A 25406-nucleotide genomic window follows, 5' to 3' on the forward strand; every position below is an offset into this window, starting at 1 on the left:
CGTCAATGTGAAGAATCTGCTGGCATCAGATTTTGCTTCAAATTAGGACAACTGGTTGGATCTAAAAAAATTAATATCTTTGAAGATATTTTAAAAATGTGAATTTTGAATGAATCTATTTTCTCAAATTCCATGCATATACATAAACATTATCAACTGTTATGGACAGTGTAATTTTAATTGAGTTAACTGATGTCGGAAAGTAAACTTTACATAAATTGAAAAATATATCTCCCCAAAATTGCAGTTCAAATTTCCAAGATTTAAAAATAGACTAATGAATGAATATTCTTAAGGTAATCATGAATAAAATTCCAACATATTTATACAAATATATACATAGACACACAAAGTCTTGCATCAGATTCCTGATCCAATTATGCAAACATCTCAGATGAATATGCAAGATGATGAATGAAATACATTGCTAAGGTCATGGCATACCAAGTGCAATAGTTTCTTTTAGTAGCCAGAGGCAAACAGCACTGCATTGGAATGATGACATTATTTAGTATCACTACCATAAGACTGAAAACAAAATTTACCTCATTTTTGACGCTACCAAAGAACTCAGGGTCTGAGATCGGATCGCTGAGGTATGACTTGATGATGTTGAATCGGAGACCTTTGGGTGGTTCATTGGTCATCTTGACCCCGTTCTGCAGGATGGAGACTGGGAAGGTGGTGGAGGGATAGCTGGTCAGCCACAGACGGAAGTCAGGGTGGGTGGTCTCAGGGTTGAATTCCTGTGGCAGAATGTAAGGTGTGTCAAGTGAAGTCCTTCTAACATGTCCATGAACTACGTGATCGGGGATTGATTGTGAAGACTCATAAGATTTCAGCCAATCCGACAGCTTCTTACTTAAAGACCAACAGTACTCTGTCATCTGAGTTGAAGGAGATGACAATAGGCTACTAGAGCTGAGAAGGGGATGACAATAGGTTACTAGAGTTGAGAAGGGGATGACAATAGTCTGCTAGAGTTGAGAACTCGGGTGACAATAGTCTGCTAGAGTTGAGAAGGGATGACAATAGCCTGCTAGAGTTGAGAAAGGATGACAATAGGCTACTAGAGTTGAGAAGGGGATAACAATAGTCTGCTAGAGTTGAGAACTTGGGTGACAATAGTCTGCTAGAGTTGAAAACTGGGATGACAATAGTCTGCTAGAGTTGAGAAGGGGATGACAATAGGCTACTAGAGTTGAGAAGGGATGACAATAGGCTACTAGAGTTGAGAAGGGGATGACAATAGGCTACTAGAGTTGAGAAGGGGATGACAATAGGCTACTAGAGTTGAGAAGGGATGACAATAGTCTGCTTGAGTTGAGAAGGGTTGACAATAGTCTGCTAGAGTTGAGAAGGGGATGACAATAGGCTGCTAGAGTTGAGAAGGGATGACAATAGGCTACTAGAGTTGAGGAGGGGATGACAATAGGCTATTAGAGTTGAGAAGGGATGACAATAGTCTGCTAGAGTTGAGAAGGGGATGACAATAGGCTACTAGAGTTGAGAAGGGGATGACAATAGGCTACTAGAGTTGAGAAGGGGATGACAATAGGCTACTAGAGTTGAGAAGGGGATGACAATAGGCTACTAGAGTTGAGGAGGGGATGACAATAGGCTACTAGAGTTGAGAAGGGGATGACAATAGGCTACTAGAGTTGAGAAGGGATGACAATAGTCTGCTAGAGTTGAGAAGGGGATGACAATAGGCCACTAGAGTTGAGAAGGGGATGACAATAGGCTACTAGAGTTGAGAAGGGGATGACAATAGGCTACTAGAGTTGAGAAGGGGATGACAATAGGCTACTAGAGTTGAAAGGGGATGACAATAGGCTACTTAAGCTGAGACAGGGTTGAGTACAACTGCTTTCTACAGTTGTCATGGTGATCAACATGGGGACTGTGGATCTCACCTCGCAGATCTTTTCCATCGTGGGCATCCAGGATGCTGCAAGATGACAGTTCTGAAGCATGACCCAGGTTCCCTCCTTCACGCCCTTCTCTATCATCTGCAGGGCAATAGGGCCTTGACCTTGACCCAAGGACAGGGAGTCAAACTTGGCACCACCAAAGCCCTGAATTTAAAACAATCATTATTGCTACAATGCAATATGCAAATTAATATAATGTTTGATTCTGAATCATGAATGTCCAAAATATCTTCTTTAATAACTTGATTAGAAATGATCAAGTGCTTCTCACCCCACCTTCATTCTCCTCCTGAAATTTGTCATGACACTCATTAAAATATTCTCAATTTTGTAAGTGTTTTGAGCAATAAAGGCAAACAAGACTTTGAATGACTTTTAGAACTGATATATAAATAAGAGAGAGAGAATTTATGCATGTCTGCTTCTTTATTATGAGGAACAAAACGTTTTCGAGTATATGCTTACTCCTTCATCACATACTACGAAAAACGTGCTCCTCATAATAAAATAAGTTGACATCCATAAATGTAGACAACGGTTGAAAATATATCCTTAACAATTATAATAATTCAATGACTTGAGAGCTTTATTTCAAATCCTCTGAATTCTGTCATCAGAGCTCACCTGGTCATCAGCAAACTTGAGCAGTGCAGCCATGGGGTCCGCCCCAGGGGACAGGACAAACAGCAGGGGGGCACAGCAGTGACTGTCTCCGAACGCCTTGGGCAGGTCAAATGGTGGAGGCTCAATGAACTTCTTCCCGATCTTCTCCGTGACAAACTCCTGGACACACGGGATCACCTGTGGGGAGTCCATAATGTCATATGTCACCATAAGAGTAGAACAATTGACCATAATAACTTGCAAATATTTTCACATGTCCATTTGAGCAATTCTCTATGCTGTTCGATTTGTCAGTTGAGGTGATATGACCTCACACAGCTTCATTGTTGAAAATATTGTGGCAGACACAAGTACTGACATACAGTTTTGTTGTACATTTGTTTTTATCTATTTGAGGTCCTTTAAGTCTGTAATATTATTTTAAGTTGTTAGTAAAGTAGGTTGGGCTTCTGGATTAGTTTACTTGTAATGTAGAGGGTGGTTGGGTTGGTCCATGTTTGTGTCATTGTTTCTTCTCTTGTGCTAACCCAAGCCTTGTTTTCATTGGCTTGTTCAAACTGTGCACTTTTCATCCATCTTGCACTAGATACAACACCACTTTAGAAGTCAGTCAACATTTTGGATTTGGACACATCTTTGGATAAATAATTCGATTTTTAAGGTTAGTAATCTATAAGATTGCCAGCTAATATCTATGTATATATTTGTATAATAACATAACTTATGTTTTCTAAGTTATGTGGAATGTTGTTTCAGTATCATTAACATGCTTATCTCTGGTATGGTGATTTTATCACCATATTGCTAAGTTAGTAATTAAATAAGGCTAAGTTAACACTATAAATGCTTCTGATCATTCTTCTATATTTCTGTGTGTGAAAGTTTGAGTGAATGCGTTGATTTTTATAATTATGTAAATACTGTATTTGTATGCTATGTCAAACATTGTATGATGCTGTGTAGTCAGTTACATTTGCTACAATTCTTCAATTGTATTCTATATGTTATATTTATTCATAATTGATTCTGTAAATCATTGTGCTGATAGCTGCATAGCTACCATCAAGGAGGCTACCTGGAGACGACCAACACCCCAGTGTCACCCACAGGGTACAGATAATCGTGGCTCGAAATACATTTTTAAATATTGTATCGTGCCAAATGTATGATCAGTTAATGAATTGATATAGTAGTTTCAAGAAAGTGGTAACTGTATTTGTAATGTTGATTGTATTTCACAATCATGGACCAGGTTTATATTGTATCTTATAAGTAATGTCAGGATAGAGTCATCGCCCTTGATAAATTGTTTGTTTACTTTAGGGTTAAGATAATGATTTTATACATCCTAGATTATTAAGTGCATGTACATAATATAGACGTATGTTTATATTTAATGAATGGACGCTTTGTATTGTATATATATGTATGTGTATGAAACCTGTGAACTACTATTTTTATAATGTTATTGTTTTGTACATTTCAGGGTGTCAGTATCTACTATGGCAATACAGACTCACACCCGTAGCCTGTGTTGGACCTTGTATTTGCCATCACAAACCCCGATTACAATGTGGTACTAGATGGTGTCACAAAATGAATCATCGGAACAACAGGCTTAAGTCATTACGTTCAGAGTAACCGACTCAGAATTACGAAATATCTCTTCTTCGTCCAAAGATGCTGTCAGTCCATTGCCGAAGGTTGGTTATTCTCTAAATGTGGTCTTTGCAACCTTTTGTTAAGTAAGTGATTCTGGCTTAATGCTACTCTTTGCAATATTCCAGCCATATCACAGCCGAACGACACCGGCTTCAGACATATTATCCAGGTAGGGAATCAAACCAGACTGTTTGACTTGATGAGCCAACTTCTTCACCACAAGGCTACCCGTCTGTCTGTGACCTTACGGAAACATCCTCGGAATGCCTTTATGATTACATACCTTGTCAGACCGGAGACAGCGGAGCACCAACATCTTCTGGAAAGTCCCCAGCTTCTCATCCCACTCTCCCGGGAACTTCACATGGTGGGGCTCCTGCAAAAGGAAGAAATTGTTATTCAAGGATAGACTTGACAACAAATTTGTATATCACCAGCAAGACTTGCTCCTTTTATAAGTTACTGGCCCTTCTCCAAAATAAAATGGCCAACAACTAAATGGTGGAGACTGAGAAGTGGCCGAACCTCGGGTCGCCCAGCCACCTAGCTTTGAAAAACGATTGTTCCTGCACTAAGATTAAATCTTGGCGTCCATTTGCCTCATTTCATGGCGAATAAAGAAGTTCTTGAACACAACATTACAAATGGCTCTCTGGTTGTCATTCTACCGAGATGATCAAATTAAAAAAAATTAAACATACACGGAGAAGGGTTGAAATTTTGACTAGCAAGACGGCCAATTTAATTCATGTTTCAGCAAGCCCTTTGTAATTTTAACTGGCCAACAGTTATCTCAACCCCTGTCATTGGGGGCTCTCAAACCATTACTGTTGACTCACAATCAGTGGTAATTCAAAGGACTCAACCACACTTGTCTACTTCACAATTCTTATTGGATGATTCATCACAAATGACACATGATGTCAAAGACTGATCATCATCATAAACATTATCATTGCAAATATCTTCCTACTTATGATATGCCAGGTGTCCCTGCTGTGACACATCACTATCACCTCCTTCACCATCAGTTTATTATGTGACATTATGTTCATGAAGAGAGAGCCCATCAGTGTCATTTGATTAGCATCAACATCAACAACATCAACATCAATATCAACAACATCAACAACATCCTCAACATCATTATCAACTCGTCACCACACACGTACTGGGCTATCATAGACAAGCTTCCATGAATCCTTGTAGCTGACAAACTTCTGTCGGATTCCCTTGAAGCGTGCAAGTTCATCAATGCGACACATCTCATCCCAGGACTTGGAGGGAAGCCATGTGGTGGGGTTGCTGTGTGGGTTGTCCAGGCCGATGCCGCCAGTCAGCAGGAAGCGCCACTCATCGTCATCGATCTCCTTCTTGTGCTTCAGGATGTTCACACAAAGGATGAAGGAGAACAGAAGCTGAAGTAAAGGAATGAGAAGTGAGTGAGTGAGTGATTGAATGAGGTAATCACCAGAAACATCTGGGCTCACAGTAACCTGCACAGTGAGTGAATGTTGCCTTACGCTGCAGTCAGCAATAATCCAGCTTCTAGCCACAACCTGTAAATAATCAAGTCTCAACATTAAGATTCAAATTCAATACTCTGGTACAGATGCCAGTATCGTTATCAAGCAAGTGATCAAGGTACTAGCATCGGTACAACAATTTCACATTGTGAGAATAAGATAGTTGACATTCAAATATTGCTTAATTTGATGACAAACGAAATAGAGTAAGACAATGTTAAATCAAAGTCCTTTTGGTAAACAAAAAATGCATAAGGCATAAAAGAATTGGTTCTCAGGCAATGGTTTTTGTCTTTTTCTTTTTTTTTTTTGGGGGGGGGGGGGTGTTCAAACTAGTATGTAACCAAATAAACTATTGTGTACAATCAACCTCAGAAAGAGCCTCCCTACATAAATGTATTCCTTGATGAGCAAAGTAATGGAATACTGTATTTGTCTTCTGTTGGACGTATATTTAAGGATTTTTAAATTTTTTTTTAAAAATGGAAATAAAAACGAAGCGTGCAGTGAACTTGATGATGCGGGCGGTGCCTGAGAGCCAAGACTATGATTTTTTTTAGCCTAAAATTATTGAAAGCAGAGTACCAATATTATTCTATAATATATTATGTAAGGTAGACCAGTGGTTGATAGCATGAGCAACAATCCTCGCTGCCGGGTACGACACACAATCAGACAGGTCACACATTGTAATCAAGAGATGATCATAAGTCAGCTCTCGTGACCATCATGTGTATTCCGCCCAGAACTCAACACAAGGCGTTGTAAAGCAGATAAATGATCAGGAACATAGAGAACACTATCCCAGACAGTCTAGGTAGACTACAGCGTGTATCCCTACCTTATCCTTCTCAAAGAGGGAGCGACACACATTGCAATACAGCGAGTATGTGAAGTGATCGTGTAGGTTGTTCAGCCTGGTTGGGAGATCCTCCGACGTCTCGGCGTTCTCGATGGACATGGTGAAGAGGTTGATGAACCAGGTGAGGGAGTACTGGTACATGGGCTCGATGTTGGCCAGGTCAGCGATGGAGAAGAAGAGGATGGTGCTGTGGATTGCAATGGGTGTGTAGCCCATTCTGGCTGTGTCAATCTTCTTCTCTGTCTCCTCAGCTATGGCCTATTTCAGGGAGTGATGTATGTTTAGGTCATTCAGTATGGGAATAGTTTTGTTGTTTGTTGTTTAATGCCGCACTCAGCAATTTTCCAGCTATATGACGGCAGTCTGTAAATAATCGAGTCTGCACCAAACAATCCAGTGATAGACATCATGAGCATTGATCCACGCAATTTGCATACAATGACATGCATGAAACAAGTCAGCAAGCTTGACCACCCGATCCCATTAGTCGCCTCTTACGACAAGCATAGTCGCCTCTTTCAACAAGCATGGGTTGCTGAAGACCTATTCTACCCCAGATCTTCACAGGTTTATAGGTATGGTACATGCATTTTAGTACGATTAACAAACAACATGGTGGTGGCATTTACCCGAAATCCATTTAAAACTGATTGTATAAATTTTGCACAAACACTGGACTGAATGTTTTAAATGGGTTTACAGTCATTTATTATTTTTGACAAAGAACACATATATATCATACATAAAAAGATAATATTCTCATGAAAGAGTGGCAGTTGCAAAATGTCTTTGTGTGTACTTCGTTCTTAAGCATTTGATACATGTTAAATGTATGGGATGATCAATGAAAGTTCAGTTTACAATGAATGTTAAAAAAACATGAATTGTTTATGTTTTTTATAGTAAATAATATGATGTTCTTAACAATCAAATATACATATTTAACATTATTTAAGAAGACTCAAAAACTCAAAATATTCATTTCCTAAAATTTTTTGATTGTGACATACTTGATTCGAAGGAATCACATTAGTTTCATGGAAAAAACTTGAAAGAAAATAACATTATTGTTACATGTATAATTGCATGGCTAACTACAAATTCTATGCTATAGTGTAGTACATAATTTCAACCTAAAACTTCCAGTGCAACACAGCGAAAAGTTATTCCACAAATGCTGCCTAAACCTTTCATTTCAAAGTAGTGAAATTTCATTCCTAAACATATGATTAATCATGCAAAATGTGCAATGCCTACAGCATCCCAGTGGCTCAAGTCATCCCACACTGCATCATGCTTTCTGCTGAGTATGCACATCACAATCTCATTTGTGCTGACTAAGCAATTCAGCAGGATGAAATCCCCATGTATTTGTAAACATACACCACAACACAAACCCTCCTGAACTGGAATAATTCATTCAAGAGGATTTCTGCTGTAAACACATATATGCTTTCATCCTGCAGCCAACTAACTACTGCACACTGTTTACCACTTCCTTGTTTTACCTGGGGTAAATAGTGGGTAAATCATTAGTTCAGTAACTTGTAGGAGTCTCATGATTCATTAACGCATCGTTGCATGACAAATTTAACCTGGTGGTAAGAAAATGATAGTCTACCAATGGTTGATCCAGTTTTATTATGTATCAATTTATCTTGTTATGTATCAATTTATCTTACTATGTATCAATTTATCTTACTATGTATCAATTCATCTTATTATGTATTGATTTATTATATTTACAAAGTTTCTCAATACCCTGTCAAGATAACTACTTGGCTGGTGTTACTGTATCGCCATTCATGAAACATCTTGCTAAATCTGATCACAATACTCCATCAGAACAAGCATTTATTGACCGGTCATACAAATACAACCCAAGAGCAGCATCCTCAACATGGAGAATTTCACGCAATAATAGCACATATTGTACCGTGGCTCAAGTATCGAGATAAAGTAATGCTACATGAAATGAGTGTATCGTAATACATCTAATAAGTCAGCGATATTCCAGGCATATCACATCAGCAATGGGCTTCGCACATTGTACACATGTGGAGAATCAACCCGGGTCATTGTTGTTGAGTCAACACTTTAACCTCATGGTCTCCTAAACATACACCCTCTACAAAATAGTGTCAGTATTATACTACAGGCCCATGGTGTCATGAACAAAAAGGGAGGATTGGTCTTGACTGTGGGCTTAGGAAACGTGAAATGTTCCAGTTCGAGATACCCAGCACATGTTGCAGATCACAGCTGCATTAAGCAACTCCAGAACTATGCTTATTGTAAACTCCCCACGGAGCTGAGAATATATTATGAGAGAGTGAGTGAATATGGTTTTACGCCACTTTTAGCAATATTCCAGCAATATCACGGCGGGGGACAGCAGAAATGGGCTTCACACATTGTACCCATGTCGGGAATCGAACCCGGGTCTTCGGCGTGACGAGCAAACGCTTTAACCACTAGGCTGTCCGACCGCCCCGAATGTATTATGAATGCCACCTGATCCACTGACCAGTGTCATAACGTACCAGGTGCTGTCAGCATGCCTTTGATAGAGCAGGCAGTACATAACTGTACTGGTATCCTCAATGTCAGTCTATGTCAAATTAGGGGAGTTTTTGCAGTGTCAGGATTACTTATGGCCTAGTAAGCAATCTCATGTCAACGTCAAGGTATTGTGCATATATATACATACAAATGTGACTGCTGACCTTCAACCGACATATAAGGCAGTTCAGCTTGTATATTCCTCAGGGAGCTGAGAATGAAATTTTGTGCACACTGATCCACTGACCAGGGTAGTAATGTTAATCAATATCATTAGTATTGGTGATTGATATTAAACCTGAAATTCAAGAGCACCTTGTCACAGCCCTAATGTTAAATGGTAAAGATTTAGAAGATGCCTAGATTCAACCAACACAGGAGCAGACCTCAAGGCCCCAAGAACCCCCTTGATTTTTAACATGGCTTTGAAGGGCTCACCTGTTTCTCGGAAATCTCATTGGCGAGTTTCTTGGATGAAGACAAGACCTTGATAGCGGTCTCATCCTCCAAGATGTTACCCTCGGAGCTGGACAACACCTCAAGGATCTTGTCTTCAATCTCCTGCAGTTGTCTGTAACATAAATACATATCCTAGTGACCCTGAGCATATAGTGTAAATACTTCAATAGATGCTGTGGGTGTCTATTTATTTCAGAGATGTTTTACACCCAGGGCCTATTTTTTTATTAGTGAAAGGAATTTTGATTTCATGAAGATGGGACGAATTATTTGAATAGACATGTGTAGTCTGCATTTTGTATGATAACAGCTTTCATTTTCATATGTCTTTATTCAGTATCTAAAGGAATATATATGTTCAGAGATTATGACCCAGTGTCCATTCACGGAAGGGTTTATTCATTTCACAATCAGTCTAGGCAACGACTGGATTATTTGTTCCAGACTATAATGGAATTATAGAGATTTGCTTCAGATTTTAAAAAACCCAACAAATATGAATGTTTGCTGAACATGTGGATGTCTTTAAGACATAATATGTTATGAATTAGGAACTGTTCACAGCCTCATTCGGAGAAAGTTATGTGTGTTTTAAATCGTTGGTCCCCAAATCAACACTGATCTCCACCCTAACCCACCTCTTGTTCTCTGCACTCTGAAGAATGAGTGCGTTCTTTTCCTCCTCCAGTTCGGGACGTTCCTTGGCCACCACAATCCCCAGCAGTTGGTCAGACAGACCCTCGGGGGTGATCATGAAGTTCAGCAGTGTCACCTGGGGATAAACCACACCAGGGAATGTTAGAACTCAATGACATCAAGCTTGTGACGAGACTTATGTTGACAGGTCTCAGCTGATGCTAATGAATCATAAACCACACCAGGGAATGTTAGAACTCAATGACATCAAGCTTGTGACGAGACTTATGTTGACAGGTCTCAGCTGATGCTAATGAATCATTGTGATCATATCATCATTCAGAACATCAACGATCTGTTTGTGAAAAGAAGTGTAACAAAGAATTGTTGAAAGAAAAAACAATGTCATTTAAATCAGATCTTGTACTCTGGTACTACACCTCTCTGCTTGAATATCAGATGACCACTCCGTAGGTCATGTCAGGTGAATATCCAAATCAGCAAAACAGTGTTGAGGCTTCTAAATTCTCTGTATGAGTCAGACCAGCATATCTGATTTGTGTCTCAAAATTACCCAGTTCTTTTAACAATGTTCCCACTGAAACAAATATCTTCCCAACCAAAATCATTCAATTGCCAAAACAGCCAATCCACATCAGGAGTGAGTCAGTTGTCTCACCTTGACCGCGACCTCTGGGAGATAGTGAGGGTTCCTCAGCTTGGTGGTCATGTAGAACTTGAAGTCCTGGGAGTACTCTATGGTGCTGTCTCCCAGCTTGATGCACATGCTGCCTCCCTGCTTGAATGTCTGCTTCATGAGCAGGGGCTCCAGGATGGGGTCCAACTCCTCGGCCACGTTCTCCAGCAGCACCTGCAGACACACCAGCACACCATGTCAGGAGCAGGAAACAGAGTGCAGGGCAGAATGCTCCCTCCGTACCACATGCTTGTTATATCAGCCAATTACAATAAGCATGGACTAGACAAGCAATTCGGGCCTGGACCAGAAAAACAATTCAAGTCCAAGTCAGACAAACAGTCTCGACCAGACACACTATATAAACATGTGGGTGATAATGTGAGCAACCTTCACCACAACCAGGAAGCAGTGTAAAATCATTAAGCTGAGATCTACTTGTGTGGCTTCTTGAGTGTTACTTTTGCCAGCAAACATTGCCAAATACTACATTCAAACATGGGTGATGTGTAAGAATGCTTCATGGATACAAAAACTGAATTAGTTCACTTTTTTCAAATACTCTCTTAGTGACAACTTACAGGTGTTCCGAACTGTATGCAGTTCTCCAGCGTGCGGACAAAGTCTCCGTCCGACAACTTGATCATGTGGAGATTGTTGGCCTTCTCCATGTTCTTCACCCACTTGTTGGCCTGACCCTGAGGGTCAATCATTAAAGGCCATCGACGGGCGTTGCTGAAATAGGAAACTAGATTTCAGCATAGAGTCAACTGTGATTCACCAATTTTTGTTGATATAAACATTAAAGGTATCATCATCATCATCATCATCATCATCATCATCATCATCATCCCACTGACCTGATAATGATACCATTCTCCACTGAGAAGCCATCTGTGGGCAGTCCAGCAATGTTCCAGGCCCGGATCTTCACAGGCTCACCAAGTGTATGGATAAGAGAAAAGTCATCAGAGCATGGGATACCCATCTCCTTGACACACTTCTGCCACTGGACAGCCTGTTCCTGCCGGAATGCTGATGTGAAGGCACCGAGGTACGCCACTATTCCAGAGGAGATGAGAACATCACCAGTCAAGTTGATATATTTCTTGCCCAATTCCCTGGCCGCAACACTCCATCTGTAATAGCAATGTAACTCACGTAACTACAAGCTCAGATGACTCACATCCATGGCAGATCTCTGATCCGTGTCAGATTGTCATGACCAACATGTTGTTACCATACCATATTGACATGGCCTCATCAATGATACTGTCACATTCTTGTTTCCTCTTTAACCATCTTAGCCCTTCGGAACCTCTGGCTCAGGCTTATGTTTAGGGTAAATGGGTTACTATTTACACACAGACTTCTTCTTTGAGCTTGTGATTATGACACAATACGGCCTACTGTTTGTAAGAAATAAGCAAAAGAATTAAAAACCTTCCATGAATTATTTGTACATTATAGTGTCATGGGAAGGTGCTCATGCAGAGTACCACTGTGATTGTCCAAGTAAATCGCTATCATTCTTTAACCAAGTGACAGAGCTACTTTCCAATGTCTTGTCATCAAGCTCTTCATATATCAGAAAGCATCATCATGTCAAATGCTTACCATGGGCATTTGTCTCAATTACTTTGTTTAATGATCTATCTATCGCTTAATCAAAGTTTATAAAACATTATTACATTTTCAGTAAATATTTTGAGAGAGATGGTTCTCACAGATACTTAAATGTCTGCAGTTGTAAGTGGCACAGTACAACAAAGCATCCAAATCTTCATCCTTGACCACTGCTGCAGCAATATCATCTGCCTCTCACCTCTCTCGCTCACCACCGAGGCCACCTATCAGCTGTTCAGCTCTCTCCAGCTTCTTCCTACAGAGGTCCACTTGGTTCTCAAGGTCAGCCTTCTTCTGTTTGTTCTGAGCCAGCTTCTCCTCTAACTTGAAGAGCTTGTCTTGAACCTCCTTCAGAGATGCTCTCTTCTTCTCCAGTGATGCCATGGCAACAGCAAGCTCACCCTCGGCTTTCTTCAAGGCTTCTTTCTTTGGAGCCACTACCTTCGCAACTCTACAGACAGGCAAACACTTTGTCAACAACCAAGAAACAAACAACAACATCCAAACAAAGTGGCACTTTTAGGGATTTGTCTGTTCTATGTGAGGATGTACTTTTCAATCATTTTTTGATTTACTTTTTCTTTAGTCCAAAGCAATTACAAAAAGAAACATAAAGCCTACATCAAACGTTGAAAAATTTGGAAACAAATGCTGTGTTTGATGCTTCTTGTTTAAATAGCGTTTTTTTGTTTACTGTTCCTTCTTTTTTTTGTGTGGGGAAAATCTACCTTAAATCAACCATGAAAAAAGGAAAAGAATTATTTATTTCATGTTGCTTTCAAATTGGCAACAAATATCTTCCAAACAGGAACTGAAATGGTATTGTCAGGACTTGTTTGGTTTCTGATGATGAATAAGAAGATTATATCATTACAAATGAGGTATCTACGTCTCCATCTCAGAAACTATTAAGCAAGAAAGTTCACTAGTTGAACAGAGACACTTCTTCCTAGTCATCAAAATGATGGGCAGTGGGGTAGCCTTGTGGTTAAAGTATTTGCTCATCACACAGAAGACTGTGTTCCATTCCCTATATGACTACAATGTGTGAAACCCCTTTCTGGCGTCCCCCGCTATGATATTGCTGCAGTGGCTAAAAGTGGCATAAAACCATTCACTCACTCAAGGCATAAAAATAACCTTGGAAATTTTCTTCCACATCGTTATTAGCACAGCTTCCTTGTCGTGTTCCAATCTGATATCTTATCGTATGAATACACATGCCAGTAACAAAGTGGACACTCTAGTGAGCAGCTGGTCAAGTACTGACCTGTCATAGGTGTCCATGGCGCGGACCCACTTGCACAATCCCTCACAAGCAGTGGAGGCAGTCTTGATCTTTTCTGGGTCAAAGTCCGGATTGGAGATGTACTTAGCTCTGATTGTCTTCATATAAGCCACGGGGATGTTGTCCTGCAATAGACAGGGGTAGGCATCAGATCCACATTCCAGATGGATGAATGTAATATGTTCCTTGATAACCTGGAAATGTTAGACAGATGTAACAAAGCAATGTCAGAAAACAGCAACTGGATGGCACCCACCTTATCATAGTTATGTAGAGACTCCAGGAACTTCATGTCACCCAGGACTTTCTTGGATGGCCCCCAGAAGTCCTCAATCTTCTTACCAGTCCCGGCAGGGTCCGGGATCCTGTCTGGCTTGACCCCCTTCAGGACGCAGATAGTCTCCATGACCAGACGGACGCCATAGGGTGGACTCTTCATACTCTTCACAACTGTGATGTCCTGTAATGGACACAGGAACCTTTGGTCACATTTGATCCTAATCATAATGATTAACATTTCTTACTTTCTTTTCTTAGCAATGACAACTATTTTATTTATTTCACTGTATTGACAACAGGCAACAACAATGCTAATAGTAAGAAGGAGTGTTTGCTTTACATGTAATACACCCCTGCGCCCTTCAACTGTGCCTCTAGTCAACGAAATAATACAGTTACACGCACTTCCAGTTGATTGACATCACTTTCTGTTTGGGAATACATATGCAAAATGCAGTACAACTTCGATACAGAACGTCCTATAAGCTACAGTTTTAACCCTCTCCTGTGTAATATCATGTCTGGTTTGGAAAACAGTACAACTTAAAAAACAGAAAGTCCTGTACTTATAGCTACTTTGGCAACATTTCGAGCACATCCAGTTTAACAACACACTTCTGGTTTGGGGAAACATCCCCAGTGCAGTACAAGTTTGAAACAGATTATCCAACATATAAACCAAATGTCATATCTCTTGGTGAAACTCAACATTAAAACTGAAACGATAGCACATGTTACACATTGAAAGTAGGTCACTGTGACCTACTACTGGTATCATTAGATTGTCATCAATTGTCATACATGTATACATAACATGCTAAATGCATAATAAGACTTGAAAAATATCTGCACAGAAAGGCATGGTAGTGACTGTGTCTTTTGCCTTCCACGCAGGTCACTCACAACCTTTTCCGATCTGGGTCACGCCCAAATTATGACATGTAAATACCTCTTGAGTTGCAGTCAAAACAAACTTTTCCTTAAGCTATGACCTTGAGAATGACCTTGACCAATAAAATGACTGGTCAGTGAGTCAAAATCTCCCCAGGTCTATGAAGGAGAGATAAATGTTATGATATTCCTGGGATGTCCAAGCAGAACAGGGTTTCAGAACCAAATTGCAGTGGTGGCAGTCCAATTCACACAAATCCTAAAAGATTCCTCATTTAAATGGTGCTGCTTAATAAATCTCATTAAGCAAAGAATCCATTAAATGGTGCAGTATCTCCAAAGCGTACTTCAGTGTGGTCGGCAGGAAGCACTTACCTGTGTTGTGAGGGTGTCGAGGGCAGAAAGTGCAGCATTCAGGGCTGGGATTGCCTCGGCCAGTTCATGGTCACATTCATCCTTGATGGACTGGGCAGCCTTAGCCTGCTCGTTAGCTACTGCTTCATCTGCTTTCACAACCTAGATGGGACACATAGACCTCAATACATCACCCAGCTTTCACAACCTAGATGGGACACATAGACCTCAATACATCACCCAGCTTTCACAACCTAGATGGGACATATAGACCTCAATACATCACCCAGCTTTCACAACCTAGATGGGACAAACCTCAATACATCACCCAGCTTTCACAACCTAGATGGGACAAACCTCAATACATCACCCAGCTTTCACAACCTAGATGGGACATATAGACCTCAATACATCACCCAGCTTTCACAACCTAGATGGGACAAACCTCAATACATCACCCAGCTTTCACAACCTAGATGGGACATAAAGACCTCAATACATCACCCAGCTTTCACAACCTAGATGGGACATATAGACCTCAATACATCACCCAGCTTTCACAACCTAGATGGGACATATAGACCTCAATACATCACCCAGCTTTCACAACCTAGATGAGACATATAGACCTCAATACATCACCCAGCTTTCACAACCTAGATGGGACATATTGACCTCAATACATCACCCAGCTTTCACAACCTACAAACCACTATTTCCCCTTTCAATAATTACAAACCATTATTTCCCCTTTCAGTGATTACAAACCATTATTTCCCCTTTCAGTGATTACAAACCACTATTTCCCCTTTTAATGATAACAGATTATGATTTCTCTTATCACTGACTGTAGATGAATTAAAATGTTATTGTTCTGTGATTTAATGCCAATTTTCCAACTGAATCATTCCAAAAAATCTCATTTTCCTATTCACCATGAAATCCTTATTCTAATGATTACAGACAATGAACAAAATATACATTCTAAGTCTAGAATAACTATACTGTTTTTACATCTTCATCATTTCAAATATATTTCAAAATCTAATCAGACATCTAAAAGCGTGGACCCTAGCTACCTTTTCTACTTTAGCCACTTCAATGGAGTCTCTCTCAATGATGACCATTATCTCCGACACATCTTTGGTGGCCTCTATGAGCTGTGGCTGGAGGTCGGTCAGCTCCTTCTGCATCACTGCGACCTGGGAGGAGGCCGAGTCCAGCTTCTCAAGACCCGTTTCATACCGATTCTTGGCATTCATCACCTCCCTGCAAACAGACAGGGAGCAGATGTTTATCCAATTGTTTAGTCAACAATTTGGAAAGATATTGCTTATGATGTATTTTTTAGAATAGAAATATCACAGAAAAAGCAGCTCACCAGAACACACCTCTGAGTCATGACTTAGCCGGTAGACTTTTCTCTCTCTCTCATTCTCCTACTTACGGTCGAAACACGTTTGAGGTGGAAGAGGGAATGGCTGGGTGGGCGCTTTGGCATATCCCAGGGTTCACCATAGGAGTTTTCTGACATGGGCATTTCATGTGAAAATTTCAAATATTCCAGAGGTAAGCCCATTTAGCACAATGTTAAAATGCCCCATTGTATTTGAAAATATGGGCCTTTTTTCAAATTCATAGGTTAAAAGCACAAGGCCCCACCCTAGAATTATCCATATATATGATTCAGGATAAGTATAAATGTTATTTTTTTTCTAAAAAATACATATTTTACCTTAACCCATCTTCCCGAGGCAAGGGAGTTAACTGACTATAAAAGTCCAGTTTCAACCCTTGCCGAACTAGGCTGGTATTATGGAGTTACATTTTGGCTGGACTAACGAGTCTATGCATAGTCCAATCACCATCGTGCACCGAAATCGAAATCCGATAAGGTAAACTGTCGTGTAGATTTCGGTCGATTGCAGGATTTACAAAGCATGTATACCGCCAACTTGTTGGCAACAAATATTTTCCAAATCTTTTCATGTTTTTAATGAAGGTGCTCACCCATTTTCGATTCAATTCGCGATGTAAGACCCGTTTAATCACACTATAGAACTTGATTATCGATCAGATCGTCTTAACTGGGCGCCGCCATTTTGTTTGATACAAATGCAAGTGATACGAGAGGTGGAATCTGATTGGTCTATAGGAGAGGCTCAGAAGGTCCATGACTCGTATTAACCACTGGTGGCGCTACGATCGAGCCCAGGAATTACAGCCTAGTTCGGCAAGGGTGGAAACTGGACTTTAAAAGTCAGTTAACTCCCTTGCTTCAGGAAGATGCCATATCCTGACTCATACATATTTCTTGAATCCCACAGAAGGTGGTATGCTCCACCGATTGTGTGATTCAGACTGTGAGCTGTTCATATAAACCCTGTAGGACTGTTTTTCCTCATATCCTTGTGGGGATATGAATCCTCAACATTCAAGCAATGAATCTTCTGAAGCTGTAAAACCTCACAAATCCTGTTACTCCTTAGTCTCAGGGCCTAATTTGGGGCTGTTTGGTTTACCAATTTTTTACTAACCCTTAAGGTTGGGTAAGTTTCAAAATTTTGTGGAGTCCAATATTTATTTGTATCAGTCAGCTAAGTGGGGGAAAATATAGGCCAAATCCATTCTAGTGGATGATGGTTACCATATTGACAGTAACAGAAGGCTTTCTAATCAGTGTCTTCTCTCAATTTAAGCCAGATAAAATACTAAAAATGCATTTGATTCAATACTGTTAAAAAAGTCATATTTAAAAAAAAAATTAAAAAAATTCTTTTTCAGTGTCTCTCTATTTTCTTATAAATAAAAAATAGAGCAATTATGCATATAAAAATATATTTATACTTTGTATTATATTTTCACATTCTGGCTTGATTCCAGACTGTCAAATCCATTAAACGAAAACAAAGAAAGTGTCTCCTAAAATTACCCTCTCTTCTTCTCAAGGAGATTCTTGAAGGTGTTGATGAGCTCGAGGTAGGAGGTGGGTGTGACGTAGTTGTGTCTCTCCAGCTCCAGAAGGAATCTCTCCGACAGGTCCCGGGTTGATGTGTGGAACTGCTTGCACATGTTGATGCAGCCCACTCGCTCTTCCTCCACAATCTCGATCTCCTCCAGGAAGCGAGTCGCCACAGCCTGCAGGGCATCCTCGGGCCAGGACTGGGGAGACACACATCAATATAGAGGATGGTAATATTTCAGATAGTCAGCGGGCGACAGAATGTTGTTTAATGCCAGCAACATATGACTTGCAGCTTTGGACCTGTTATGATAAAGTCCAGGCAAATCAGTGACTGACAGCATGAGAAATCCATGCAGTCAGCCAAGTCACTGAGCCTGACCACCCAATCCATTAACTTTGACTCCATACAACCAATTCTATCCTCAAATCTAAACAATATAAGGGTAATGCTATTTTTCAGGGCATTATCATTTGCAGAAGCCAGAGGTCTTCCATTAACTGCCTGACGAAGGAGGGCAGTTGAAAAGACTGAGGGCTTCTGCAAATGATAATGCCCTGAAAAATAGCGTTACCGTTATTATAGTTAAAATGAATGGAATTTTGTATCAAATAAAAAGAGACAACAATATCAGTTTTGAAACATTTACTGCAATCAACACAAATGTCACTGATCGCCTTTTACAAATATGGAAACGTCATAGAACAAACCAGATGACGTCACTATATATTGAACGTGACGTCACCTAACAACGGGTGTGATAATGGCCCGTCATCAAGCCATATGAGGGCATTATCAAGTTACAGTGGCCCGCTGATTCTTGATAACATGCGGGTGTTTTACTGATAATTCTATCCATTTTAGCTATAATATCTGATAGCAATATGTGTAATGTGGTAAGTGAAACAGCATCAAATGTGTCAGTAGTGAGTGGACATGCAGGACTATATTCATTGTGACTTTACTTTGAAATCTTCTCTCGGGGCCAACACTTATGGCGGCCATATTGCTCTCTGATACAGATTGTCGAACATATAACCAAACAAGTCCTTTCACCTTGTGAAATTGTCTGAGGTAAAGAAATTCTAGATTTATGAATAATTGTTACTGAAAAAACATGTTTGTAGATGTCCCTTAGAGAAATCGGCCAGAATAAGGGGTTTTCAGACAAACAGGGTCTGGTTTAACAGGGTTATGTCCCTTCTTACTGGCCATCAATCTCACCTGGAACCAGTCAATGGTGCAGCAGTTGACGAGTGAGGGGAACTTTCGGAGACGGTTTCGGAAGGCGTCGCCGATGGGACTCATGGCCAGGACGACATGCAGCTGGTCACGCACTCTCTGGATGAAGAAGTTGAACAAGGCCACTGGAGACCCATCTGTCTGCTTGGACTTGTCCCTCTGCCTGTGAATACATGCATACAGGAATGAGTGTGAGTGAGTAGTTGGAGTTAGGTGAATCAGGCTAATGCTGCACTCAGCAATATTCCAGCTATATGACGGCAGTCTGTAAACCAGACAGTCTAGACCCTGTCTGATGTCAGTGTCTGATAACATGCCATCAACCAAATCCCTGAGCCAGACTTAAAAAATTCCTGAAACATCAAGTCATAACGCAATCACAGGCTGCTTGGATTTCCAAGGCATCTGTTAAAGCTGCAGTAAGCAATATCACGTCAGCTAGACATTCAGTGGTATGAGCAATGGTCAACATCAAAGTGCATGATGATACACAATCAGCCCAAATCACCTCACCACCCTACCCTAAATAATCAGCTCTTGCAACAGGAATCTTGGAATCTAATCTTCTTTGGAATTCCAACAGCGTCAAATCAGCAACAACCATCTTACCTATCATAGGAAGCTGTCAAATACACATTGATCTCACCTATCATATGAAGCTGTCAAATACACATTGATCTCACCTATCATAGGAAGCTGTCAAATGTACAATGACCTCACCTATCAATCTGTCGCATCTTCTCACAGATCTCTTGCTTCTCATCTATGGGGTAAAGGTTGGGGACTTCGCCCGCATTCAGTAAGTTGTTGATGTCCTCAAGGAATGATTCTTGTTTGATCTGCAACATTTACACACACACACATGACGCTGTAACTGTGACACAGAGGTACATAAACAATGAACACATCATCGTCAACTGGGATGTTACGCAGTATCACTTTTTACTGTAGAAGTTCACAAACCGAAAACAAATTTTACTGGACTTGATAACACAAACTATACCTGTCTGTGCCCAAAACCTTTGAATCTACTAGACTAAACATGACTCTCACATCCGGCCAAAGATGACTCTCACATCAGGCCAAACATGGCCCTTACATCAGGCCAAACATGACTCTCACATCAGGCCAAACATGGCCCTTACATCAGGCCAAACATGACTCTCACATCAGGCCAAACATGGCCCTTACATCAGGCCAAACATGACTCTCACATCAGGCCAAACATGACTCTCACATCAGGCCAAACATGGCCCTTACATCAGGCCAAACATGGCCCTTACATCAGGCCAAACATGGCCCTTACATCAGGCCAAACATGACTCTCACATCATTACATCAGGCCAAACATGACTCTCACATCAGGCCAAACATGACTCTCACATTAGGCCAAACATGGCCCTTACATCAGGCCAAACATGGCCCTTACATCAGGCCAAACATGACTCTCACATCATTACATCAGGCCAAACATGACTCTCACATCAGACCAAACATGACTCTCACATCAGGCCAAACATGACTCTCACATTAGGCCAAACATGGCCCTTACATCAGGCCAAACATGACTCTCACATCATTACATCAGGCCAAACATGACTCTCACATCATTACATCAGGCCAAACATGACTCTCACATCAGGCCAAACATGGCCCTTACATCAGGCCAAACATGGCCCTTACATCAGGCCAAACATGACTCTCACATCATTACATCAGGCCAAACATGACTCTCACATCAGACCAAACATGACTCTCACATCAGGCCAAACATGACTCTCACATTAGGCCAAACATGGCCCTTACATCAGGCCAAACATGGCCCTTACATCAGGCCAAACATGACTCTCACATCATTACATCAGGCCAAACATGACTCTCACATCAGACCAAACATGGCCCTTACATCAGGCCAAACATGACTCTCACATTAGGCCAAACATGACTCTGACATCAGGCCAAGTATGACTCTTACATCAGGCCAAACATGGCCCTTAGCATCATGTTCAGGAGATTAATTTGTCATATGGACTACTTTAGAGTATGTAATTTGAGCCACTAGTCCTAACCCCAAGTCTAGTAACATTCAGTTCTGCCTAGTAAGCTCATCTAATAACAGACCATATGATAACATAGAATGTACAAAAACTGAAGTTCAAAGCCAAGTTCAAACTTGTAGACTCAAACAATTTTGGCACAAGCTGCCATTGTTAGCAGAGCTTATACTAGATCAAGCAGAATTTTACTAGATTCACGTTTCAGACTAGAGGCTAAAAAGGCTGACTGCAGTCTAGCTGTCTGTACTGAGTGTAAATTCTAACCCACCTGTGTATCTGAGAACAGGAAGACAGCATGGTTATCAGTCTCAGTAGCTTTCCTCAGGATCCGCTTCAAATCTTCCCTCCACTCTGTAGACGTGTAGCTCTTTGTGATCTCAACCTGCATATAGAGAAATCAGGTGTTACATGCAGCATCCACTGAGTTCCACTGTCACAGAACTTATTTCAGCAAGTCAAAATCCTTTACAGCAAATTTCAGCCATTAATTGCTGCTTTTATTAAAACTTCAATTATTTGTTTCATAACAATTTCCATTCACACCAATTGGTGCCCAGAATATCAACTAAATGGGTAACATGTCACAAATTTAATTCTTTCTAAAAGGTTATTGTTAGTCTCTTATTAATTAAGATAATCATAATTTGTCCTTGGAACTTTACATATCAACATATTCTGTACTATTTCAAACACTTTTTCTGTAAATCTTAAAAAGGTCTGAGTGTTGCCTGAAAATGAAACAAGAATATGAAGAGTAATTTCAACATGACAAATAACATGCATTCACTCCCAAATAGTGAACAATATCCCACAGCATGCACACAACACCCACTCTCTTCTCACCATTGGCAATGTAATATAGCTATCAATATCCACGCAACAATTACCCATGGATCAAAGAAACTGCATGCATTATGGTTAGCGTAAGCTTTCATCAATATATACCATTAAACTTGTTCAAGGGGATGTATGCAATGACATATTCACTAAAGATCCTAAAAACCTAGAAAGTATGGGTGAAACGATACCGCAAGGTAACAATACGATACAAATCACGATACACATGTCACAATATGATACGCATCACGATGCACATGTCATGATACGATACATATCTCGATGTGCATATTTACGTCAAATCACTTGGAAATTTCTTTTCTAAAAACATTTGAGAGCAGGTTTCAAAGCTACCTGTAGACACATGTTCACAGTGTCTATTTTTAGTTGTAAACTAGAAAAGATAATTACAACACATTTTGTAATATATGTGACTGACAAAGTGCTGAGATGGGGTGGGGATCATTAAACGTGTTGTATCGATACGAAAATAGCATATCGTGTATCGTATTGTTGCATGAAAGTTCACGATGCACAGGTGCATCGTTTCAGCACTACTAGGTATAGATTCAGGTGACTCTGTGCCTTCATGCTTGGATGCACCTCTGTGAAAAATACATGCACAATGTAGAAATACATCACTTGACATGCGTCACTAATAACATCACTAATACACACACCATGGTGAAATAAATCTCAATGCAGTTCAGGAACATTATCAATCATTCGAACAAGATCCATCTTGGGAAATAAGGAAATACTATGATGTGATTGGTTATGTCATTGATCATGAACCAATCAGTTGTAAGGCACATTACATTATTTGAAGTTAAAACCTTTGGTAACACCCTTTTGTCTAAACTCCTCCCCAGTGAATTTTGAATTCTAAACGTTAGATAAAAGCAAGGTGTCCAGGACTTAACATTAATTTTGAGGAGATTGCAATAATATGAATTGCTAATGACAAAGAACTCTTGCAATTACACTAGGTAAATATTTTTTATCTGTAGTAGCTTACTCGGTATGTACAAAAATATTTAAAATAACACTTAGTAAATAATTGTTATATCAGATTTGGTATCAGTGTTCTCTACTCAGGTGTTGTTTTAACATTGAATATGTTAAGATGGAACAGTGTAAGTATCAGAGATAAAATGTTATAACGATAACGAATATGTACATCAATTTGAATTAAAAAACATTCATTATTGTTCAAAACATATTTCTCACTAGGAACCAAAAAAAATTCAAAGCTAGGAAAAGCAATTTCAGTGTATCATTTTAATTACTAACAAACATGAGTTTAATTCTAAACTCTGGAGCATCTAGGAATGAATCAAGACACAGCTAACCGAAATCAAAGTGACATTCCAAATCATGATAGTGCTATTCTCATTCACTTTCATTTCATAAGCAGAAAATACATATATTAATAACAAGAAATTTAAAATTCATATTAAACATACAAGAATAAATAATATTACAGTATTTTGAGAAAAAATACAAATCTTAAACATGATAAACAATTGGGGAATATATTTTTGTATCAAATTAACCTGATACATAGACTTCCCTTACAGTGAAATGTGACAACAGCTAAAGCTGTAGCGGGTTCATTGGTTTTGAAACAGACATGCACGACTGGTTTACTTCAGCTCACAGCAGTTGACAGACAAATCTGTGTGACACTGTTACAGACGAGCTATGTCTGTGCCACAGATTACAGACATGTGACTGACGCCCACTCTGTCTGTGCAACAATACCAAAGTCAAAAAATTGTATCAACCGTCTATGTCTCAAGGTCAGAAATGATTACATGGTATTTCTCAAATAGGATAAAAAACATTGGTGGTAATGAAGGCTCAAGTCTTGATTGTTTCTATATATATTACTCAAAAGAAATTAAAGAACAGCTGTTTTTTGTCATGATAAGAGTTAATGTGTCATGTCATGACAGGTTTACTTCAACTTCTTTTGAGTAGTATATGAATGGGTTGGTAAATGGGTTGTTGGTGTCATCAGACTGCTGTGTATATTGACACACTTACAGAAACATCCTTCTTGCAGATCAATGTCACCAGGTGATGTGGATAGTTTCAGCATGCACCATACAAGAAACTGGTTCATTAATTTTGATATTTGGTATTAATTCCAACTTGAAGCCAGTATCATAATTTCTCAGGCGTGACAACCATTTCTCTCTTCAGTATATGTGCCCCAAATCAGTGAAAACAGGGGTACGATTTGACAAACAATCATATGACACCAAGACGGATTATTTCTTCTTATGTAGTTTATAAATGCAGTTCCATGTCTTTGTTCCACAACCACAGTGTTTCAGAATATGCCTATATTACATTTTTAGATTGAAGTCAATTTTTCCCCCGGAAATTCAAAAACAAAAATTGCAAAAATGTAAATATTCACATGATCTCTCTTTGGTTTTTCATTATTCTTGCAGTTTTAATTTAAGAAGGAAAGTCATTGGAGCATTTAGTTTTTCACATACCATGGCATATTTAACAATATGTATTTAAATATGATAAATTTCACAGAAAAGACTAAACATATTTTAATGTAATCATTTCTGACCCATTTATGATGTGAATGTGAAAAGTACAATATTCCAGTCACGTGACCTATGACCTCTGTGACCTGCGTCACATGACCCACCTTGCTGCCAGGCGCCTTTGTCTGTTGTACAGGAACCATGTCAAGCTCGAAGGAATATAAACTCAATCTACCGTATCTTGAGGCACAAATGCATGATAGAAAACAAATGAAATACCACACTCTCTTAATGAGTACACTGTTCCAACCAGTGACTGTCTTCCCAAAAACAGAAATTTCATTTTTCAAATAATCAATCAAGATATGAGACTTTTCATAAAATACAGCCAAGGGCA

General features: G+C 39.7%; 1 protein-coding gene across 1 annotated transcript in view; it reads right to left on the reverse strand.

The window, feature by feature from the left end:
• LOC139464047 (dynein axonemal heavy chain 7-like) overlaps positions 1–25406 on the reverse strand; it is a 92624-nt gene that overhangs the window by 15206 nt on the left and 52012 nt on the right. Inside the window, exons 44-63 of the mRNA XM_071245572.1 lie at positions 21931–22044; positions 20326–20444; positions 19588–19768; positions 18333–18562; positions 16480–16669; positions 15422–15562; positions 14133–14336; positions 13859–14001; positions 12788–13039; positions 11823–12101; positions 11544–11697; positions 10945–11136; positions 10268–10401; positions 9609–9741; positions 6588–6866; positions 5393–5638; positions 4504–4596; positions 2559–2735; positions 1917–2078; positions 546–746 (exon numbers count right to left, since the gene is read on the reverse strand). Of these exons, the coding sequence (XP_071101673.1) occupies positions 546–746; positions 1917–2078; positions 2559–2735; positions 4504–4596; positions 5393–5638; positions 6588–6866; positions 9609–9741; positions 10268–10401; positions 10945–11136; positions 11544–11697; positions 11823–12101; positions 12788–13039; positions 13859–14001; positions 14133–14336; positions 15422–15562; positions 16480–16669; positions 18333–18562; positions 19588–19768; positions 20326–20444; positions 21931–22044 (3624 nt within the window). The remainder of the gene's footprint in view (positions 1–545; positions 747–1916; positions 2079–2558; positions 2736–4503; positions 4597–5392; positions 5639–6587; positions 6867–9608; positions 9742–10267; positions 10402–10944; positions 11137–11543; positions 11698–11822; positions 12102–12787; positions 13040–13858; positions 14002–14132; positions 14337–15421; positions 15563–16479; positions 16670–18332; positions 18563–19587; positions 19769–20325; positions 20445–21930; positions 22045–25406) is intronic.

This window comes from Haliotis cracherodii, unplaced genomic scaffold (genome assembly GCF_022045235.1).
Source record: "Haliotis cracherodii isolate W230 unplaced genomic scaffold, xgHalCrac1.p SCAF_16, whole genome shotgun sequence".
Lineage (NCBI taxonomy): Eukaryota > Metazoa > Mollusca > Gastropoda > Lepetellida > Haliotidae > Haliotis > Haliotis cracherodii.